Source organism: Polyodon spathula, chromosome 14 (genome assembly GCF_017654505.1).
Source record: "Polyodon spathula isolate WHYD16114869_AA chromosome 14, ASM1765450v1, whole genome shotgun sequence".
NCBI classification, from domain to species: Eukaryota; Metazoa; Chordata; class Actinopteri; order Acipenseriformes; family Polyodontidae; genus Polyodon; species Polyodon spathula.
This window is the reverse complement of record NC_054547.1, coordinates 36,796,298-36,817,219: the sequence shown is the minus strand read 5'-3', so window position 1 is coordinate 36,817,219 and position 20,922 is coordinate 36,796,298. Positions and strand designations below refer to the sequence as shown.

Genomic DNA, 20,922 nt, shown 5'->3' with positions numbered 1-20,922 from the left:
GTTTGTATTTTGACTAGCTTTGCACCTGATACTTATATTAATTAATATACTGTCATTATCTCCAAAATCTAATCAACAAAAATATTCATATCCTAATTAGCCTGTTGTGCACAACAGCATAAACAGGCTCATGAATAATGCTATATGTATTCTTTTTTCTGTTTCTTTTGAAGATTATTTTTGCAGCAATCACAGTATTTTGTTTCCATACTTCTCAGTGGGAAATTGAACTATGGTTATACAGCAGCGCAGTTAGAACACAATGTGATTTACAGTTCTAAAGTACACCTCAAGCTCTCTGTACTGTTCACTCTCAGCAGGGTGCACAGGAATTAGGTACCTAGGTAAGCCAGATCAAACAAATACTTTTTGAGTAGGGATTCAAACTGCATTGGGAAGGAGTTCCACATTAGCAGAATGCCCATCGCTCCTCTCCTCCAGGAGCAGTCAGTTCAGCAAAAAGACCACCCTAGCAGACCACAAGGCATGCTGTGGAGTGTACAGCTATGGCCAAAATTTTTGCACCACACTTGCAGAATTAACCAATTTTGCTTTATAAAGTCGAACATAACCTGCTGAAGTCTATAGATGATGTAAAACCTTTGGCCAGAGCTGTATAGCGAGAGCAACCCCTGTTGATTTAAGAAACACTGATTAATATGTCGTACTGTTTCATCAACCTGTGTCGATAATGCTGTAATTCAATTAAAACACAAAGTAATTTTTTTTTTTGGTGGACCCGTCCCCATGCAGTGGTATTGTAGCTGCTTGTAATCTGAAAAGGTGACTTCTTGGTGTATTTGATGTTTGTAATCTAAAAACCCTTTAAAAGTTTATGGATTTTTCAATCTATGCAAACGTGCAGAGGGGAGTCTATGACAGATGTAAATCCAGGAGAAATCAATCCGTGTACAAATCTTTTAATAAGTGCACAATGATTGCTTGAGAGCAAAAGAAAAACAAAACATCTGGAGGTAAAAGCTGAAGCTGTTTCTTATGTATATGTGACAGAAAAGGGTTGGGGGTTAGTAAAGTCATTTATCTATCATTAAGATCTGTTCTATGGCTAGGAAAGATCATACGGTGAGTCTCCAGACACGTTAGTGCACCTTGTTTAAGAGAATTGTTGTAACCGTAGTAATGCAGCTCTTGGTTTAATGGTATTAATTCCTACAATCACTACATTATAGAAGTTTCACAATATTGATTAACAGGAAAACTATGACAAACCACAAAGATATGTATGACCAAGGCCACACTTTTGTATGGATTATCTTTCCAATGGGAGGTGATGGTCTAGGGAGACTTGATTGAAGTCTTTAAGATCTTAAAATGGGTTTATAAAGGTAACCTTAGCCAATACATTAAGGAGCTCTTAACACTTTTTTGCAGAGAGAGTGCTTCAAACATTTTAGCTTCAACCTCTTTTGTGGCCAAGCCAGCTTCTTGGCATTGACCTCTGCCTCAATATGTACCCTAATAAAGACCATTCTTCTGCTGTACAAGGGAGTGCTTCTCTGTGGCATGCTATTTGCTGTACCCTGAATCAGCCTTGACTATGTTTATGGCATTTACTATGGGTTGTGCAGCATTATAGTTTCAGGATAACAAACAAGTCAATAATAATAATAGTAATAATAATAATAATAATAATAATAATAATAATAATAATAATAATAATAATATAATAATAATCATCATCATCATCATCTTTATATTTAATATAGCGCCTTTTGCAGTAAAAATTGCCGCAAAGCGCATCACATGAATAAACACATTGACAAATACTGATAAAAGAATGCAAAAAAAGCAATACAAACAAAATAAACACATTGCATGCTGTTGTTGTTAACAGAGACCAGGGAGATTAGGAAGATGTTGTTTTGATTGCTGGGCGATTATGGAAGAAGCTGCTGGTTTTGAACTCTTAATTATGGTGCAGCGTAGACCAGTGAGGTTGAAATACTGCAGAGTTGAAATGTACTTTTGATGTTTCATTTAAGATGCACTGCATTTCCTTTCCCAGCTTTATTGTTGTATTATGGACAAAGAGTTCTATAAACCTCCATTGTGAACAACATCCTCTGTTGGATTCATTCGACAGCTGAAAAACGAAATACTTACTGAACTTGTGCTCTCTATTTTCTTATATAAAAAAACATTTCATTATGAAGCTGCTGATCAGAGCAACATCCTGTAGATTAGCAATGTGTGTGTGTGTGTGTGTGTGTGTCCTTGTCTTAACATTGAAAAAAAGCTGGTGTGAATGGGCAAGATTACTGTAATCCGAATCTAGTTTGCAGTCTATCCCAAACTTGTTTTCAGATTTTACTGTCAAGGTGTGGTATCTTATTCACTGACCCACGTTTCCATTTGTTTTTGTTGCTGGAAGCCTTGATGCAGGTTAGCAATTTATAGCTGGTTAAATAAATTCCTATTGACTTTTTTTCTGCTTCCATGTCATCTTATTGTTATTTCATGAGGATTTGCATTTCAAGGGATACATAGATCTAGTAGATTTACTGTATTGTAACATAATTACAATTTAATACCTAGGGCTAATATTAGGCTTTGGTATGCTATACACAGTAGAATACTCTTCATGATCTGCCTCATCGGTGGATATGTAATGAACCTACTATAATTAACAGAGAAACAAAAGGAATCCACATTGTACACTTAGATGCTTCCTGCAGTTATGTTCATTATGGGAAAAGTGTTCTGATCTTTCCTATTTTAAAGTAATGTGATTGAATCATTCATTCGCCATGGCAACAGGCTCCTTTGGCTACAGAACCTTCGGCGATGTTTTTACAAACTGTACGCTGTTGTGTTGATGCAGCATAACAGGGTTTGGAATCCCAATGAAAATTTCCGAGTCTTTCAGTCTTATATTATCTTCGATATATTGTAGACTAACTCCAGCTTAAAGCATCGTCTAAATATTTGATGAAGTGCCTGAAGGGGCAAGACATCAAGACATCAATACGGACTGCACATATTCTATGCAACTCATCATTTTGTACCGCTGATGCTTTGGCTAATGCATTTTAATCATTACAATGTTATATATCATTATATATATATATATATATATATATATATATCTATATATATATATATAAATATCTATTTTAGAAAAGGAATAGCTCATACAATAGTTACCACACCAGAAATGAACAGCTCAGACATTGAATTTTGAGTAGTGTTAGTAGTCTTTAAATGTTTTTAATTCATTTTAGAATCATAATTGGTAGTTTTATTTCCTTTTAGAACTAAAATTGCACTACTGTCAACTGAAACGCCCTTTCTAAATTATATATTTATTCAGTCCAATTATTTCTGAAATAAATAGAACTAACATGCAAAAACACTGAGCTGCTGGTTATTATTTGAAACGCCTGTTTAAATGTGTTCTTCAATGCACTAATTTCTGGCTTTAGCTAGCTAATTTGTGAAGTAATTGCTCTTAGATAATGTGCTTTTCACTGTAGCTGGCTTACAATATGTCTGAAATATTGATGCGATTTTAACTTAATACTATAATAGCAGTGAGGTGGCTTGGTGCCATTTAGCTTGAAAACAACCAAATCTCAAATACATTATTTCATATAAAATGACTAATACATTTTACAAAGCAACAGCACTGTAGATTAAAACATGAAATAAATTCAAATTGCCTTAAATGCCAAGTTCTCAAAGAATCAATATGGCATGGATGTTATGTTTGCCCAAAAGTTCTGCAAAACCTGGCCTGACTGTAAATTAACATAAATTTAATAATATGATGTGGTCTAGTTTTCAATGGTAAAAGTGTGCAATGGTAGAAGAAACTGACAGCCCAGTGGCAACGAGTATTCTTCCAGGATATGGTTAATGGCTTTAGTGCTGCATGGGTGTTAGGACACTATAATCGTTCAGTTTGTTCCCCCCCCCCCCCCCCCCCCCCCTCCCAGTCCAATCATAAGCAAGCAGAGGCCGTTCAAGCAAATTAAAGGCTATTGAGTAGCCAATGGGGAAAGTGACAGATCTGACAGCTGTCCAATCATTCGTGAGCAGAGGCGGGGTGTTAATATGCCGGATAAGCGCTGAATTTCGCAGACTGTTATTGAGAAAAATAATACATTTCAGTATTTAGAATTTAATTTTCTCTCTCTGTATTTTTCTATTTCACCAGAGAAGGGAAACACCGAAGCATATTTAGTTACAAATCCACTCTCTCTAAATAATTGTACTGGAGATAAGCGATCTTTTAAAACTGAGTAGTGTTGACAAATTTGCCAAATTGAAACAAAAGCGAGATTCTGTCTATTTAGTTTATTCATGGTTATCTGTGTAAACATGCTATTTAAAAATATTTGCATTGCATACTTTATATAAATTATTTAAAGAATAAGCGCAGCACGTACAATTACTGCCTGAGACTTGGCCTTATCAGAGTGAGTCAAGAATACCTGACATTAAAACTTTTAATATAAGAACCTATGCAATTATCAGTGTGCCCGCAAACAGCCAAGTAAGATCAATTTATGCCTGTGCCCAAATTACTTTGAGGACCACTGTACTACACTATAGTGGCTGTGCTCAGTGAGAGTGGTTAGCGAGTAAGCATTCTTACAGAAGATCGAGTGACCCAAAAGTCTCAATCCAAGTAAAATATATCGGGTGTAAATGTTTATTAAAATCAGCTTTCATGTAGATAAATATTCATAAAAGTAAAACGAATGAGAATGATGGTTTTTGCTTGTTACATTCTACGCATGGAAGAACTACAGAGTTCTGCTTGGATCAAATCAAATCATGAAATCTGTTTCATTGGTGGCTTATCTAAATCAGTAGGACACTGCAGATGTATTATTCATAGAAAGCTTTGTCTGCTTCATTTTGAATTGTGCTCTTCCCCTGCAAAGTCGATACTTATCAACCTGGGCATCCAGTCTGAGCAAACAGCAGTAACAAAAGTCCTACTCAGGTTTGCCTGGCTCTGATCAATACTGTGTGCTATTCAGTCTGAGGTTTCCAGATGAAAGATAATTACAATCTGAAAGATGTACAGTTTGCTACAGGCTGAGTTAAGTTGGCAGCATATGGTCACAGTGAGTGATTACTTTTTAACGGTACACTGCCAAGGACATATGCCCCCCCCCCCCCCCCCCTTCAACTCTCATTTCATTGGTGGATGTAGCACTGCAAAAACGTTTAGCAAAACCAAGTACTGTGCTAGTATGTAGCCAGAATTGTGCGAATTTATTGATGCGGTTTACAATACAGCATATTATTTAAGTTGTCCAGTTCTTGTCAGTATAATTTGTATCTCTGTATTGTGCTGCAGGAATCCAGAAACAAAGAACTCTGAATCAGTATAGCCAACACTGTTTCAACATCATGATCTCTGATAAACAGGAACAGCTCTGAATAAAAAAGGAGAAAGTTAATTGCACTGCAGCTGTTAGACTGTCACTTAAGCTCTAATAACTGGACTTGTTTTTCAACAATCATCTGGCAGTCATGTTCTGTTTTAATCCAAAATGTGATTCCAGGGTTTCATAGTTTACACTGCTGAGAGTCCTTAGTATTACAGCTTGGCATTACAGCTTGTTTACATTCCCTCAAGGTACTTTTTAGTTGAAGGCACACCAGGCTTTCTCCCTCATTGAAGACTTGTTTGTACTTGCAACAGCTAAAGGTTATTCATAGCATCTGAATCTTAGACATGCAAGACAGAAATAAAAACACAAGGAAAAAAAAGAGATCTCCTTTTCTCTCCAAATTGTTTTTTTTGGAAGAATGATTCAAGACATGCAGCTAAAACCTATTGTTTGTTGAAAATGTTCAGTTTGTTTAAAGTAATGAATAGCTGAAAAATGTCCGGTTTTAAAAATAAACCTTTCAAGTTTTAGTGCCGCCTGTTTGCTCCTAAACCCCTTCTACAGTATAAGCTGAGCTCAATGCTGTGCTGCTGATGCCTTTTGACACGAGATTGCCTTGAAGATGCATTATTGATAGAAGGGCACTTAGCTTGGGTTGGGAATGGAAGCATTATAGGGGACATCCTGTAGACTGGTGCCTCTCAAACATTATTGCTTACTTTCTTTTTTTAAACTGGCCTTCACTACTCAAATGTCATTAGCTGCGTGATTTTGGGCAGGCATTTGAATCCATTACGGTATTACACATACAAGTATTAGAAACAAAATCACATGCTTGCATATGGAAGGAGTGGAAATACTGTGTTCTTTGCACATTTCTTACCTCCAGGGAATTATTGCAAGGCACTGGATCTCACAAGTTCAATGTCTTAGTATTTAGTAATAGTTTGTAATTAGGGATGCCTACACTGCTATAACATGGACTTGAAATGCATGTGTGAGTATGTAGTGCTGGAAAGGTACTGAGTCACAGGTTCATATTACTCAACACAGTCTGCCACTGGAAAGAGCTCTGCACAGCAATTATACAACAATGGAATCATTGAGACAAATGACTATGCAGTTTTAACAAAGGTTGTTTTAAGCCAAGAATGTGGTTCTAAGAGAACACCTCTTTGTCTATGCATCTACTACCACTACTAGACCTACAGAAGGGTAAATAAGATCCATGCAATAGAACTTGGGACATTGTTTCAAGCACTTGAAACCTGAAATGAGCTCATGAATATATGGTTATTTGCCTCAATGCTGAGTCGTCTTCCATTGTGCAGGACTGTAAGGAAGTGCTGGAAAGGTCCACCTTTAGTTATTTAGAGAATAAATCAATTTGCAGAGCTGACAAGTACAACTTTACAGTACAGTATATCGCATATTGCAGTATACCGTTGAAAACTTGTATGAGAAAGAAAGCCAAAACCAAAGTATCTAATCAGTACTCTAAGGCAGACTTTCTTTGGTTTAAAATAAATAAATAAATAAATAAATAATGCACCTTCACCATGGAGACCAGAGCTTGCCACTCTTTCCTGTAGCGCCAACTACAAAGAAGATGTTTTACAACTATACTGACCTCCAAAACACAGTGGAGATATTAACCTGAAGGCTTTCTGATGCTGGGGACATTGTGACGAGCCTGTAACTGTCAGACAAGCTATGAATCTTCATAGCTCTTTGAGGCTTAATCGGAAAAAACAGTCTTCTTTTCCTAGCAGAGGGATTTCATTTAGAGTTTGTTTTGGCTTGGGGCTTTCATGACAAGAAGCCTTTGCTTTGGAAAAGTTTTTGATTTGAAAGCATGTTTCCCCGAGCTGCGTTCGACATTGTTTGATTACGAGTCTGTATGCTTTTGATCTGCTGTGATGAGCGGTGGGATACAGCATGCTTAACGATGGGGCTATTAGTATGTTTTGAGTTCCTCACTTGGAAATACTGTACTTGCCCAAGAATAAGATGAGCAACATACAATGTTTTACCATAAATAATTAATTGTCCTTAAAATGTATTTTTTTTTCCCTGAAGATCGTGCTGTTTCAGATGCCTTTATTATGCTGGGGAAATGTCTGTTTTGTTCCAACAGATCCTTCTGTATTCATTTGTTTGTCTTTCCCTATAGTGGCCTCCCGGGTTTGTGAAACAATCATTTTGTTTGTTTTGAAATTCTGACAGCATGGATTTAATTTATTTCTTTATTTGACTGAATCTCTTCTCTGATGTCACTGTTTACATCTCTAATAATTTTTGTTAAAAGATGAACTGAACCTAATGAGTATATTTGTTTGCCTGGTCCTCGTTATGTTAGTGCTATTAGTATTGTAGTGGAAACAAAAGAAAAAAAAGTTACTCATACAGCTGATTGATTTATTTGGCTTTTAATAAATGACTTTGCATGGCTGTGCGGGGAGATTAAAATTGCCAACAGTAGATGTGAATGAGATGAATAATAAATGTTAGAGTGCATCATAATGTGCATATTTCAGCAAGAAAGGTAATTCATTCTTAAGTGGAAAAGAATTCTACAAAACCTAGCTTCAAGATGAACTCTCTCTTACCTTGTACAAAACTAAAGAACTGATGGCTGCCAGGTCCAGTAGAGAGAACAACAGGCTTGTATATGCAAAAAAAAAAAAAAAAAAAAAAAAGAATGTTGTAAGTTATATTCAAAATAAAATATTTTAGACATTCCACAAACAAACACACACAAATATGAATTCTAAGTAGTAAAACTTGCAGAAATTATATTTTATGTGTGTGTGTGTGTGTGTGTGTGTGTGTGTGTGTTGGTAAGGTAACCAGACAAAATATTCATGTCAACGCATGAAGATTATAGAAATATTACTATTTCTTACTTAGTAAGCAGACGCGGACATTTAAATATCCCCTCCCTTAAATGACTGTGAATTGAGTAATCTGCATTGGCTGATTTTTTATTTATTTTTTTCCTAAATCAGAACTGCATAGCAACGCATTTCCTGAAAAGTACAGCAAATAGGTTTTGAGGAAAACTGTCATGACTCGTATGTAAACACCGCCTGTGATGCCCTTGATAAATTACATTTCAGCATGGAGTTTGCAAAACCTTTTGCCAGCTTATCTGCAAGCCACCCAAAAGAAGGAAAACATAGTATATGGAAAGTGCCCCAGTATTTATGACAGGCTCATTGCTTCAGTACTAAAGCAAAGTTTGTGAGGATTACTCTTGCTTTATTTAGCCCTTCACAATGTTTTGCCTAAAGAGCTACGTTCTTGTATTGTACATGTTCTCGTTTTCATTTCTACTATAATCTTACCGGAATTAAGGCTGTCTGCTTTACCTTCACTTTCTCTCTCCCAAATTTAACCCTTTCTTTATCTTCACCTCGATTCACACTCTCTAATTAATGTTTTGAGGCTTTTTTCAATCGTGATTTATTTAAGAAAAAATAGCATATTTAATAAAGTGCCTAGGTGTGGAAATATATTATAACGTTTAAACAAACTTGGAATATGAATGCTTTAGCAGAGACCCTTCCACTGCCTCTGCTTTAGGTAAACTCATCTCTTGTTGAAATAAGCATGTGCTTGATTTGTGGTAGTCCTTTTCATGGTTTATCTAAATTTCCAGGTTGGTTGTGTTTTCCCATTTTGGGTTGAGGGATGAAAAAGAAACTACTAATTACTGTATGATACAAACTAAGTGAAGTCAAATGGAAAACTTGACCTGGGCCGTGTGTGTGTGTGTAAAAAGTTCTGTAAACCTTGGACATATTTAATATGAGTGAAACAAGTTAAGCTTGGTTTTAGTTTAGGGAGGGATACAGTTATGTCAGTAACATTCACCCCCATCCACGGCTAAACACTTTAAATTAGAGCTATTAGTATGATGAAAAAGTTGAACACCATGACATATATACTGAAAAATATAGACTAAGAACTGGCAATGAGATGTTTCACAGTTTGATAAGCAGGTCTCCAGATGTGTGACATACAGATTAACGGACGTATGGACAGACAGACACCCCTGTAAACATATCTCCAGGATCTGACAGTCTCAGTCCCCACCCGTCACCCTTTGTCATCAGCACAGCCGAAGTTTAATAAGACTTGCATTATATTGCAGTTTGCATTCCGGGTTGCATGGTGAGCTTTGTTAGGGCGACTTGAGCCTTTGTGTTGTAACTAATTAATGTCGCAGTAAAATGTGAGTGTCCTTGCCAGCCCTTTAGAGTGCTAACCATTTTGTCTACACTGTGAATCCTGCACTGAGAGTTACCCATGTTATCATTAGATTAAGCATAATAAACCTGGATCTTGTTCTTATTCCTGGAATTTAACAAAAAAAGGATGTTTTATTTTTTTGCACTTTTTTTCTGTTTTCAGTTTTAAAATGGATTGCTTTCAGTCATAATTCCCACAGCTATACTGCTCAATGGCAAAACAAGCAGAGAATTACTGTAGAGGGAAAGCGAAAAGCTACCAAGCTTACAGCTGAACTTTATCTGAGATGAATGAGTGTGTTGTGGGGGGTTGACTGGCTTGCACTCGGCACATGCTTCAAATCCTCTAAACCATAACTCTCCTGTTCGATCAGCACTGGAGTGATTTGGGCCCCAGAAGAGCCAGGCAACATACTGTCCTGAATTTATAAATTAAAGCTGCCTGCAAAGGAGGTGCAAGGTGCCAACGGGAAACCTTTGAGCACTGGAGGTAATATCAGTGAAAATGAAATAATCAACCAAGAAAAAATGATCAAAAACATCCAGAACACCACTTGCATGTGCTTGGCAACCAATGCCTTGAATGTCACTGTTAGTTTTCAATCTGTTATGTCTGTCAAGGTGTGAGTGTTGCTAATGAAGACGTGAAGGTTGGAGAATGCAGTGGGAAAACCAATCGCAGCTGAAATGCATCAGTGTTTTACACCTTCCTTGTGGAGGATATTCTTTTACTTGTTAAGATGTTCTGACAGAGGACCATTCCAAAGGGACTCTGGAATAGGCTGAATATCAATTAGCCCCCACAGTTTTTTTTTTTCTTGAGTATTGCCGATAAAGGTTACACAAGTTATAGTATTTACCAACATAACACCTCTACACTTCTGCAGAATGTGCATGTAGGTGTCATATATACATTTTTTTGATAAGCAGAATCAAAGCTGCAAATGCAAAATGTCGGAAATGTTAATGCATGTAAAATTAGATTTGTTTAGTTACTCAGTTATTCAAAACCAGACACACTACTCATCTCATTAGTTAAATTGATAAAAATGTTAGTTTGTTTAAGAATGTTGCTGTTGGTGAGAGTCCAAAGATTACGTTGATTGTAAATACAGATTTTTGGGAGCACTTTACAGTGCATGAATAGCAATGTGATTTACATTGTAATAACTGTGTAACTACCAAATAAATCAATGCTTGAGTTTAATCAACAGTTCTCACTGTGAGCAACTCCTGGTGAATCCACGAGTCAAATCTTCACGCAAAAATGCCATTATTTATGAAAGTAAAATAGAATTAATAATGCAGCACAAGTAGTAATAGTCAACTTTGGTACACTTCTGAAACTTTCTCAGTGTTGTAATAGCTGTTAATAGCATATATAATTATACAATTTTTTCTGTACAGTGGTACCTACTTTATGAATTGATTCTGCTGTGACCACTAGCTGTCGCCTAAAGGATGGTTAAATAAAATAATAAATACGTAGATAAATGAGCCGTTTATCTATTTGATGTAAAACAGACACTTTGAAATACAGAATTGAAATCAAACTTAAGGTGGAGTAGCAGGGTAAGGCTGATTTGAACATTTTATGAATTCAGAACTTGCGTAAAAACTCTTCTTTGAAAAGGAGTCTGAGTTCTATTTAGAAAAAACAGCATAGCATACTAAATAATGTATATGTTCAAAATAATGAACGTTCATTATGTCGCAATTATAAACTTTAAATAATTGGATCTATGTTTTAAACTTGTTTGCTGCAAATGGCTTTTCTTTACACTTGTGCATCCACAGCAAAAAAAGCTTTTCTCTGTAAACTGCCTTGTTTGGCAAGCCTAATCTGATTTGTTGTCGTGTCTACAGATGGGAATAAAACTTAAAATGAAGGCTGATAAATGTGTAGCATTTTAAACCATTGAATCGGTTGAAGTTTTGTTTATGTAGTCGTCATTGCCACAGGGACACAATGGAGGCACCTATGAAGGTCATGTTGATGTGCAGCATGTCATTTACATTTTGTTGTTTTGACTGTTGCAGTATTTATCCACTAAACAGGTTAACAGCCAAGTACTCTGATACAGGTGCATTAAAACAGCAGTGACTTCCTTGAGGATCTGTTTGTATTGCACTTCTTTATTGCTTTGCTGCTGTGCATTTAGAGTGACTGAAGCCGAAAACAAACATTCTGGATTCAAATCGTATTTAAAAATTCAAATTATGTTTTGTGACTAATTACCTTACAGGGCATCACAGCAGAGTAGTTATAGTTGAAATACAAAGAGAATGGATATTTATACTAAATCAGGTTTTGAAAGTACAGCTTCCCAACACACACACACACACACCCACACACTGGGGATGGAACGAAGACTCCTATTGCATAGCAGTTTTACCCATTTTTCCAGGTTTTACTACAAGCTTGATTAGCCACAGTGTATAGGTAACAAGCTCAGGTGTGTCTTATTAAAACCAGGAATGGATCAAACTTCTATGCAATGGGAGTCTTTTTTAAACCCCTGCACACACATACAGACTTTGCGGCATGAAAAAATGATTAACTGTCCTCGTCTTTGCCTGGCCCTACACTAGATTTAAAAAACGCTAAATGTAAGGCATAAATACCAATACATTCAATTTCCTTTCTATTTACATTCACATGTTTCCTTCATTGAACATGTGAGCAGTAATTTGTTTTAGAATTGCAGATTTGCTGATTTGATTGTCTCCAGTCTCTTTCATTGTCTCCTTCTATCTGATTGCCATGCAGAGACTGCTAAGTTTTTCATTTGCCAGGCAGGTTCTTCCAGCTCTCCAGAAACACATGGATTGAGGAAGCCTGGCTCAGCAAAATGGAAATGTTGCACTCCATTACCATACAATCTGCTGTTTGCATGGTCTAAAACTAAATAAGTCCATTACTGCCGTCTAGCAGCATAATTTACTGAACCAACAATATTTTGTAAAATGTTGCAACCATATCAGCATTGCATACATAATTGAAGTGGGCCTCTCCTATAAATTAATTTTAAAAAGTTAAGGTAGTTGTGCGTAAAAAGAGTTTCCATTAATCAAATGCAAATGCTGTGACGGGGGAAGATCTTTGATAGTATAGTATATTTGCTGAAAATAAACTTTGTACTCGTATCACTGCCAAGATACAATGAGGTCCAATATGTCATTGGACCAATATGAGACTTCTGTACTGCAGTAACTCTTGTGCAGTATTGACGATCTGGCAAATAAAAACAGATTCAATCATCCCTGCTTTTGAAGCTGGAGATTGCACCAGGATTTAGTGTTACTCATCTGCACCTTTGTCTTCAGTGAAAGGTGATTGAAAGGATTTCAAACTAGCCATGTGTGCGCCTTCATTAGCTCTTTAATTACTGTGTATTGATTGTTTCAGTTTTGTGTCAGTCCAGTTTGATTTTGACCTGAAGTCGTTCCTAGGCTCCTGTCAGATCTTCCATTTCATGCATTTCAAATAAAGCTGATGCCCCTTGTAAATGGTTTATCTATAATATGTGTTTTTGTGACCAATCAATGATCTAAAGCTCACCAATAGCTATGTGTGAACGTACTTTACACTGTGGACTTTCTCTGTCACGGCTGTTCAGTTTGTCTGGCAGGTTTAGCAATAGTCTGATTTAAATTAATATTCAGATGTGTCTCCAACACTAGATTTGATAGGGATAATTAATATCAGCTGTTAGTTTAATAATGAATTATGAAGTCCATTGATTTCTGTCAAATGGATCCATTGACACACACACACACACACACACACACACACACACACACACACACACACACACACACACACACACACACACATCTTGATGCTGAACAACACCAGGCTTAATAATATTCATAGGGCGTTTTATATTCACAGTTTACAAACTAAAATTAAAATTGCCAGTAGTTATCTATCTGAGCTTCGTTTTGTTTTGTTTGTTCCAGATTTGCAGATTTTTTATTTTTTTTTAATTTGGTTTCTGAACATAAGGTTTAAAGCTTGTCTTTGATTCTATTCTCTTATGTTAGCTAGTAATATTTTAATTAAAGTCCTTTAATTTTTTTTTCCCCCACCCATTGTCTTCTATGATGAAAACTGCCCATCTAGCCCATACTCCTTAAATATGAATAATAAACCCTGCCAGTTATTCATAATGTTGTCAATTCCCCAGTTGACCTTGGAATAGATGTTTAAAAATGGTTTATGTGTTACTGTTTTATTAAATGTAGTTAAAAAGAGAAAAATATTTTGATCAAGGTGATCAAGGTTAATTGGTCAGCTCAGTTTGCTTAATCCATAATCCATAACTTTGGTTTTTTTATGATACTGGACAATCGCTGGCTACAAATTGTATTCTATTGCTGCATGGACACAACAGTAGCTCAGTATATAATTGGACTAACACAAGACTACTCTATTGCAGCAGCTCTTATAGTGCTGTACTTATGATCCTTTCTAGTCCACCCTTTGGGGTGTTTGCAGTCCCACTCCCTTGTTGAAAACATTTTGTCTCGACAAGTCACTATAACACCGCTAATGCCATAAAGACAAACCTGTCTAAGACTAGTGAAGTGGACCACATAGTGACTGTACTCTCACTAGTTTATGTTCACACAGTTTGGTCTAGGCTTGCGTGGTCCCTATAACTCAACGGCTGCCATATAGACATTTCCGGCTCAGATGTTGCACTCTCTAGAATTCCTTGTGTCCATATTGACATTTCTGTCTGTCAGTTGAGTTCAGCAGATCCTCTTAGTAGTTACAACTCCCCCAACCCTTTCTCCCATAATCTCTCATTTCCACAGATTAGCTCCCATTAGCAATGGCGACCAAGCGTAGTAGTGGTTTGTCATCTTGCTGAATAAAACATCTGCTCTAACACAATCTTCACTTCCCTAAACTGCTGTCAGCCTCCTTCAATCGTTGTGTGGTAGTGTGTTTTACCAGCAGAGATGCAGTGAGATTTCACTGCACTGGAGTCCAGTTCAGTTCATGTTTTTAACAGTGGCAGATCTTAACACCAATGCACTGATGCGATTTGGAAAGCTAAAGGTTTGTACTGCTTGGAAAACGCTATCACAGCCTTCAGGCACACAAAGGGTCAGTTGAGTTCATGACTGAGCTATTAGCGAATGCTATGCAACAGTCGTCGGCTTGCAAATTTATATATTTATTTAGCAGTTGTCCAAACAATGTCTCTGCCAGTGCAGCCAGTTTTCTCTAGCTGGATGTCTTGAAAGTCATGTGATTGACACTGTGCTTTGATTGGCTAATTCATGCAAAAAATGTAATGGATTAGTAATTTTTAATGCTATCGCAACAATTAGCTGCCAGGGGTCTGAGTTAAACATCTTTTGCAAATCCTATAGAACATAATGGAATGATGAGCTGCTTTCGTAATTTGCATGGAATTAGGAGTGACATTAGATTGTGCAGCTTGCTGAAGGTTAACTGGGTACAAGTGGCCTTCACTATTATTTTTAAGGCCAGTAGCAGTATTTAACCAATTTCATGGTGACTTGATAGATATTTTTTTTAAGCTTTCCTTTGCTTATAAAAGGGGTGTTAATACATAAATCAATAGAGCTGTTTGGATAAATGATAAATTCAGGGCAGCTAATGCAATTTGAAATCTAATGGCTCGTAATGGGGAAAAAAGACATGTTAAAAGGAGCTTGCAGAAACATGGGACCGTTAGTTTTATATAGAAGTGACCTTGACCCATAAAAATCTACCCAGATTCAAATCTACACAGCATGATTCATTTTCCTTTCGCAGCCACAAATTAAAGTGAAATGATGGCAGAATTAGGGACTTATTATAAATTATGGGGGGGGGGGATAATGATGTTCTTCATGCAGAATAAGAAAACAAAGTGCTGACTTTGATTGAATGCTGATGCTAGTAGACAGCTTACTGCTGCTGTGACTTGAGTTTAAGTTTAAGGTTACATTTTTACTGATCTCTCACTCGCTGTGTTGTTAGTTACCATTTTAATGTGTTACCTAAGTTTTTGCTTTACGGACCCATTCACAATGGAGGATTACTTCATTTCATATATTTATATATTTCTTTATTACATTTTTTACATTAAACCTATTCTGCTGCATTTGGTCTAAAGCTATGCATTATTAAAGAAGTAAAATGCACATGAACGGTACTTCTTGCCTTTCCTCTTCAGGAGACTACATCGGAGATCTGATTTTGTTGAGGAGTTGTAATGAAAGAATAAGTACAACATTACTTTCTTATATTGTTGTGTTTATAATCTGTTATATATATATATATATATATATATATATATATATATATATATATATATATATATATATATATATATATATTTTTTTTCTTTTTTAGGTGAGATTTGTGCTTTCAAAATTCACGGAGAGGACGCTCCTTTTGAAGCTGTGGTGCTGAACAAGACATCTGGCGAGGGGCTCCTCCGAGCAAGCAGCCCCATTGACTGTGAACTTCAGAAGGAATACGTATTCATCATCCAGGCGTATGACTGCGGATCCAGGGCTAGCGGAACAAACTGGAAGAAGTCGCACAAGTGAGTGACAGAAGCATGCATTTACACTGAGCAGCAGTTGAAGCGCTTTTGTACATTAAGCTTCTATGAAAGGTAAATGGGAATAAAAATACCCAAGCAGAAAAACAATGATGTATCTTCAATGGGCTGGCATAAATTGATTTTGCAAATGGAAACTTTTTCTGTGACTTGATTTACCTTGAATTCAGTTTTTTCTTGGGCACATCACACAACATACAAAAAAAAGTACCACACTCAAAATAGAATGTATTATGAATATCAATGTTAGGTGTCTCATAAACCAGACAATTCCTGGAAACTACCCACAGAGTCAGTGCTCTCTGTCAATGGAGAGTATTCTGGGAATAATGGTCATAGATGATATTGGTTCATCAGATGATGTCTCTGTAACCACTGGGGTAGTCGAATTGGAACATCATTCCATACTGTTTTCTATAGGCAGCAGTGGTGTAGTCAAGCCGGAAGTCACATAATTAATAGACAAGCTAAGTCACATAACAAATCTACTGCACAACTGTCTGATTTGGAAAGTAGTCATCTTGATGCAATGAAAAGAGCATTAGGAACTGCGTCTTTAAGAAACCTAAAAATGTTGATGAAAACGACTGTAGAAATAAATATAAAGTATGGTAAAAGCATAGTAAAAGCAGGGGAGAAACAATAGTAAACTGAAACATGGCTGTGTAAATGTATAATGACAACCTTTTGTAAGGGTTCCTGAACTGCAAACTACATAGCACTCCAATCACCACCTGAATGCTGTGCAAGTTTTATGCAGCCTGCTACAGGGTGCAAAATTCTTATTTAACATTGGGGTATTCTGCAGTTGTAAGTGGCACTGGTTAAAATCCAAATGCGCGCACACACACACACACACACACACACACACACAAAATACACTGTCTCAGCCTTCCAAGTCTCCTGTCTTCTTCCATTAGGGCTTGCCAGGGTGAGCAGCTGTTTCTGCAAAACTTGTGCAGCTCAGCATCTCTTGCTTGCTTGCTACTGTGGGGACCAGTTTTGCTAATTTGGTATACCTTGACAAACTGGATGTGTTTCTATTATTAGAACTGGCAGGTTCATACCAGGGCTCAGCTTTATTATTCATCACTCGACACTGTTGACCGCTGTGAAATGACCATCATATCACAACCTAGATGGAATATCAGTTGGCTAAAAACCTTGTCTGCATCTGTGGAGGGTTAATGGCTCCCTACAGTGCTTTTTCCAGTCTGCCAGGGCCTAGTTGTGTGCTTTAAAAGAGGGGCAGAGATCTTGGCAGCCAAAGCATTTGACAAAATATCCTTTTTTTTTTCCTTACTTGAAATGTTCGCCATGCTGTTTGTTCACTCGGACTATTCCGGTATGCCTCTTTTCATCTTTTCAATCCAAATGACATGGCTGTTACTTGTTTTATTGTTACCCTGCTCAGTGCACTTAGGGTGTATTGAACATGCAGAGCTTTCGCTCTTCAAAATGCTTTTACTGAGTTTAGATGTGGAAGTGTTGAAAGCGCAGAGCACTACGGCTCAATACACTCCAGTTAATGCTCGAGTCACACAGAGCGTTTTAAATGGCTTTCTGGGATATGACAACGTGAAGTGCGGCACTCTCAGATGCTGTAAGAGATTGCTCTCAGTGCAATAGCAGAGGGAGTGTGTGCGGCTCCTGGACCTGGCAGGCGCTCTCAATGGAATGCAGGTTTACCATGGTCTCCTCTGTGATGGAGTGTGTTCCTGTCACCTTGAAGCTGGAGACTTAGAACATGACATACCCCACACGATTCAGCAAACACACATTGCTAAACTAATGTGCCGTACCAGACATGTAATGGCATAAGAACATACAAAAAAAGTATGAACAAGAGTAGGCTACTGGGCTTATTGACCCTTAGTAAAAGCATAGCAAAGTGTAATGAAGCACAGTGGAAGAGTGGTAGAGCATAGGTAAACATTATAAAGAATAGCGAGGTATGGTAAAGAAATTAATAAACATGGCAAACTGGGGTAAACTATACTAATTGCATTGTATAGCCATGGGAAAAACATGCTAAAATACTACCATGGTAAACTTTTATAAGGGCATGCTCATCTGGTTTCTAATAATTAACTGATCCTAGAACCACACCCAGGTGGTTCTTGAAAGATCCTCATTAATTATTTGCAACAGCATGCACTGGAAACCCATCCCATACACTCACCATTCTCTGTGAAGAAGTGCCTGCTACACTCTGACCTAAATCTGAAGAACTGAAGATCTTTACAATAAAAGGATTAATGTTACATAACTAAAAACAAGAAAAGTGTTTTGTAAGAAAGTTTTTACAAGAAAAATAGGTTCAGTTACATTTGGTATTAAAACCCTTAAATATGGACTGTTATGTGAGTCATATTAAAGCAAAGACAATCCAGTCAAGTATAATTCACATCTGTATTTAAATATAATTTAAATGTATACTTGTGCAATATACACAGATGTACTGTACTGTATAGTCCTCAAAAAGGTTTGCATTGTATAGAATTTTGGCAGCATTATACGGTAGTATTTGTTTTTTGCTGTTTTTTAAATTTACTGGTTTCTAATTCACTTATAAAAGTATATACTGCATTTGGTAGTGATGCTGAAGAGTAATGGAGTCCACTGACTTTTTATTTTCTTCTCTCTTGGGTCAAATTAAGTGTATATGTCTTCAACTACCTTGCTATAGTAAATACGGCAGACAAACAGCAAATGCATTCCAGTATCACATTAACTTCTTTGGAACCACTTGCTTCAGAGACCAGTTTTCAAATAAAAACCTGTGCTTTAGACATCAACCAAATTGCACCTGTCACTGACCCCCCCCCCCCTCCCCCCTTCGAAGCAGTCAAGGAAATGACAAGATTATAGAGCCAGCTCTGACAAAGGAATAAACTGTTCTGTTCTTTGTGTGATTTTGTTCCTGTCATTTTTATATATCTTTCAAACGAAATTGAGTTTGGTTGGCCATTTATTTGAACGTAAACCTTTACAGAAAAGAAAGACACTGAAATGATATAGTCATCGTTGAATCTAAAGGCTACCTTACCACTTTGTCGCAAAAAAAAAAAAAAAAAAAAAACACTGCACGATGTGTTTCAAAACATCCTCCCCCGTCTTGTAGCAAATAATGAATTTAAAGGGATGCATTTACAAAGTTCTTGCCATTGGGGATGACTTGGCTGTGCTGTGTTTTTAAACAGGTGGTATCCACTGACATGCAGAATAAACATCTGTAGAGTAAATACCTAGCTTTGCCCGAGTACACCATAGTGCTGCACGAGAAGCTGAGATAGAGGGTTGAAGGTAGCTGCTGTCCATGGTGCTGATATTTTTCTATGGTTTGTATGTCCACTTTATTAGAAACTATCAAATTAGTAAACCAGTAAGTATGCAATTCAGAATGGTCAGAGAATCAGTGGTAAGTGATAGGGGAAGACACAGTGGCAGGGAATTGTGGAACTGGGGAAAAGTATAATTTTACTACCCTGGCAGGAACGTTAGTCCACCTGTTAGCTGATTTGGGACCAGCAGCATATGCTCTTAATTATTCCACAATGCAAAGTCACAGCAGAGTCACAGTGTGATTGTCCTCTGAATATGACAACAGGCTTTAATCAGTTTCTGGTGTTATGCAAGTCAAGTTAAATGTATTTTACACCTGTGAAATCAACCTCCCTGTTCCTATTCCTCAAGCTGACATGATCAGAAAAGACGTGAATCTCTCAGGAGTCAAAGAAAGCTACTTCTGTATGCAGGGGTCTCCACACTATTGCAGGCAAGCTTTAACCATTAGCATAGGGTTACATATGAATATTCGCACAGGTTTGAAGAGAAACCACAAGCACTGTACACAGCGATCAAAATTTCTCAATTATTTAAGGGTGCCACTACCTGTCAGTTATTGCTAAGACCTGTTAGCAATGCTGTCAATTAGTCATATTTACAAACTTTTTTATTCCAAAATACACTTAGATCAGGCCACCAGGTAGACTTAATGAATCGTATATTGTACTGCTTCTGTTGTGTTGGTGCACATTGTCTACTTCTACAAAAAATGAATATAAAATGCATCCAAACTTAACTCAAGCCTGCCTCTTCAATAGAAAAATGGTCCTATAATAACCTCATCCCAGGTTCACCGCCACTGCTGTATATCTGGTTAAGTTTGGCACTGAGGAAAGTTGAGTTTAAGGGCATTGTTCTACATTGCTAGTCTAGACCGCTGCCCTTGGTGTCTTCATGGTCTGCAGTGACCAACTGCTTTCTCTTGTTCCTCTGCAGAGCGGTGGTGCACATCCAGGTGAATGATGTGAATGAGTTTGCTCCCACGTTCAGGGAGCCCATGTACAAAGCGACCGTCACCGAGGGGAAGATCTATGACAGCATCCTGCAGGTGGAGGCGGTGGACGAGGACTGCTCCCCCCAGTACAGCCAGATCTGCAACTATGAGATTGTCACGCCTGACATCCCCTTCGCCATTGATCGCAATGGTGAGCTTGGTTTTCTTTTATACTTTGACCTTTGTTCTCACACTGGGGGGGATCATTTCATGTTGTCTCAATAAAGTGCCTTATTAGTTCACACACACAGAGAAAGTAATACTAGATACAGTATTCTGAGAGGGAGCTGCACACACACATTGGAGATTAAGTTAGGTCTTTCCCGAAGGAACATGAAAAACATAAGTATTCAATACAATACAGT

At 37.3% G+C, this 20,922-nt stretch overlaps 1 protein-coding gene across 1 annotated transcript in view; it reads left to right on the top strand.

Moving 5' to 3' along the window:
• The window catches only part of LOC121326359 (calsyntenin-2-like), a 139,958-nt gene that overhangs the window by 75,678 nt on the left and 43,358 nt on the right, over nucleotides 1-20,922 (top strand). Inside the window, exons 3-4 of the mRNA XM_041269605.1 lie at nucleotides 16,002-16,197; nucleotides 20,500-20,708. Coding sequence (XP_041125539.1) covers nucleotides 16,002-16,197; nucleotides 20,500-20,708 — 405 coding nt within the window. The remainder of the gene's footprint in view (nucleotides 1-16,001; nucleotides 16,198-20,499; nucleotides 20,709-20,922) is intronic.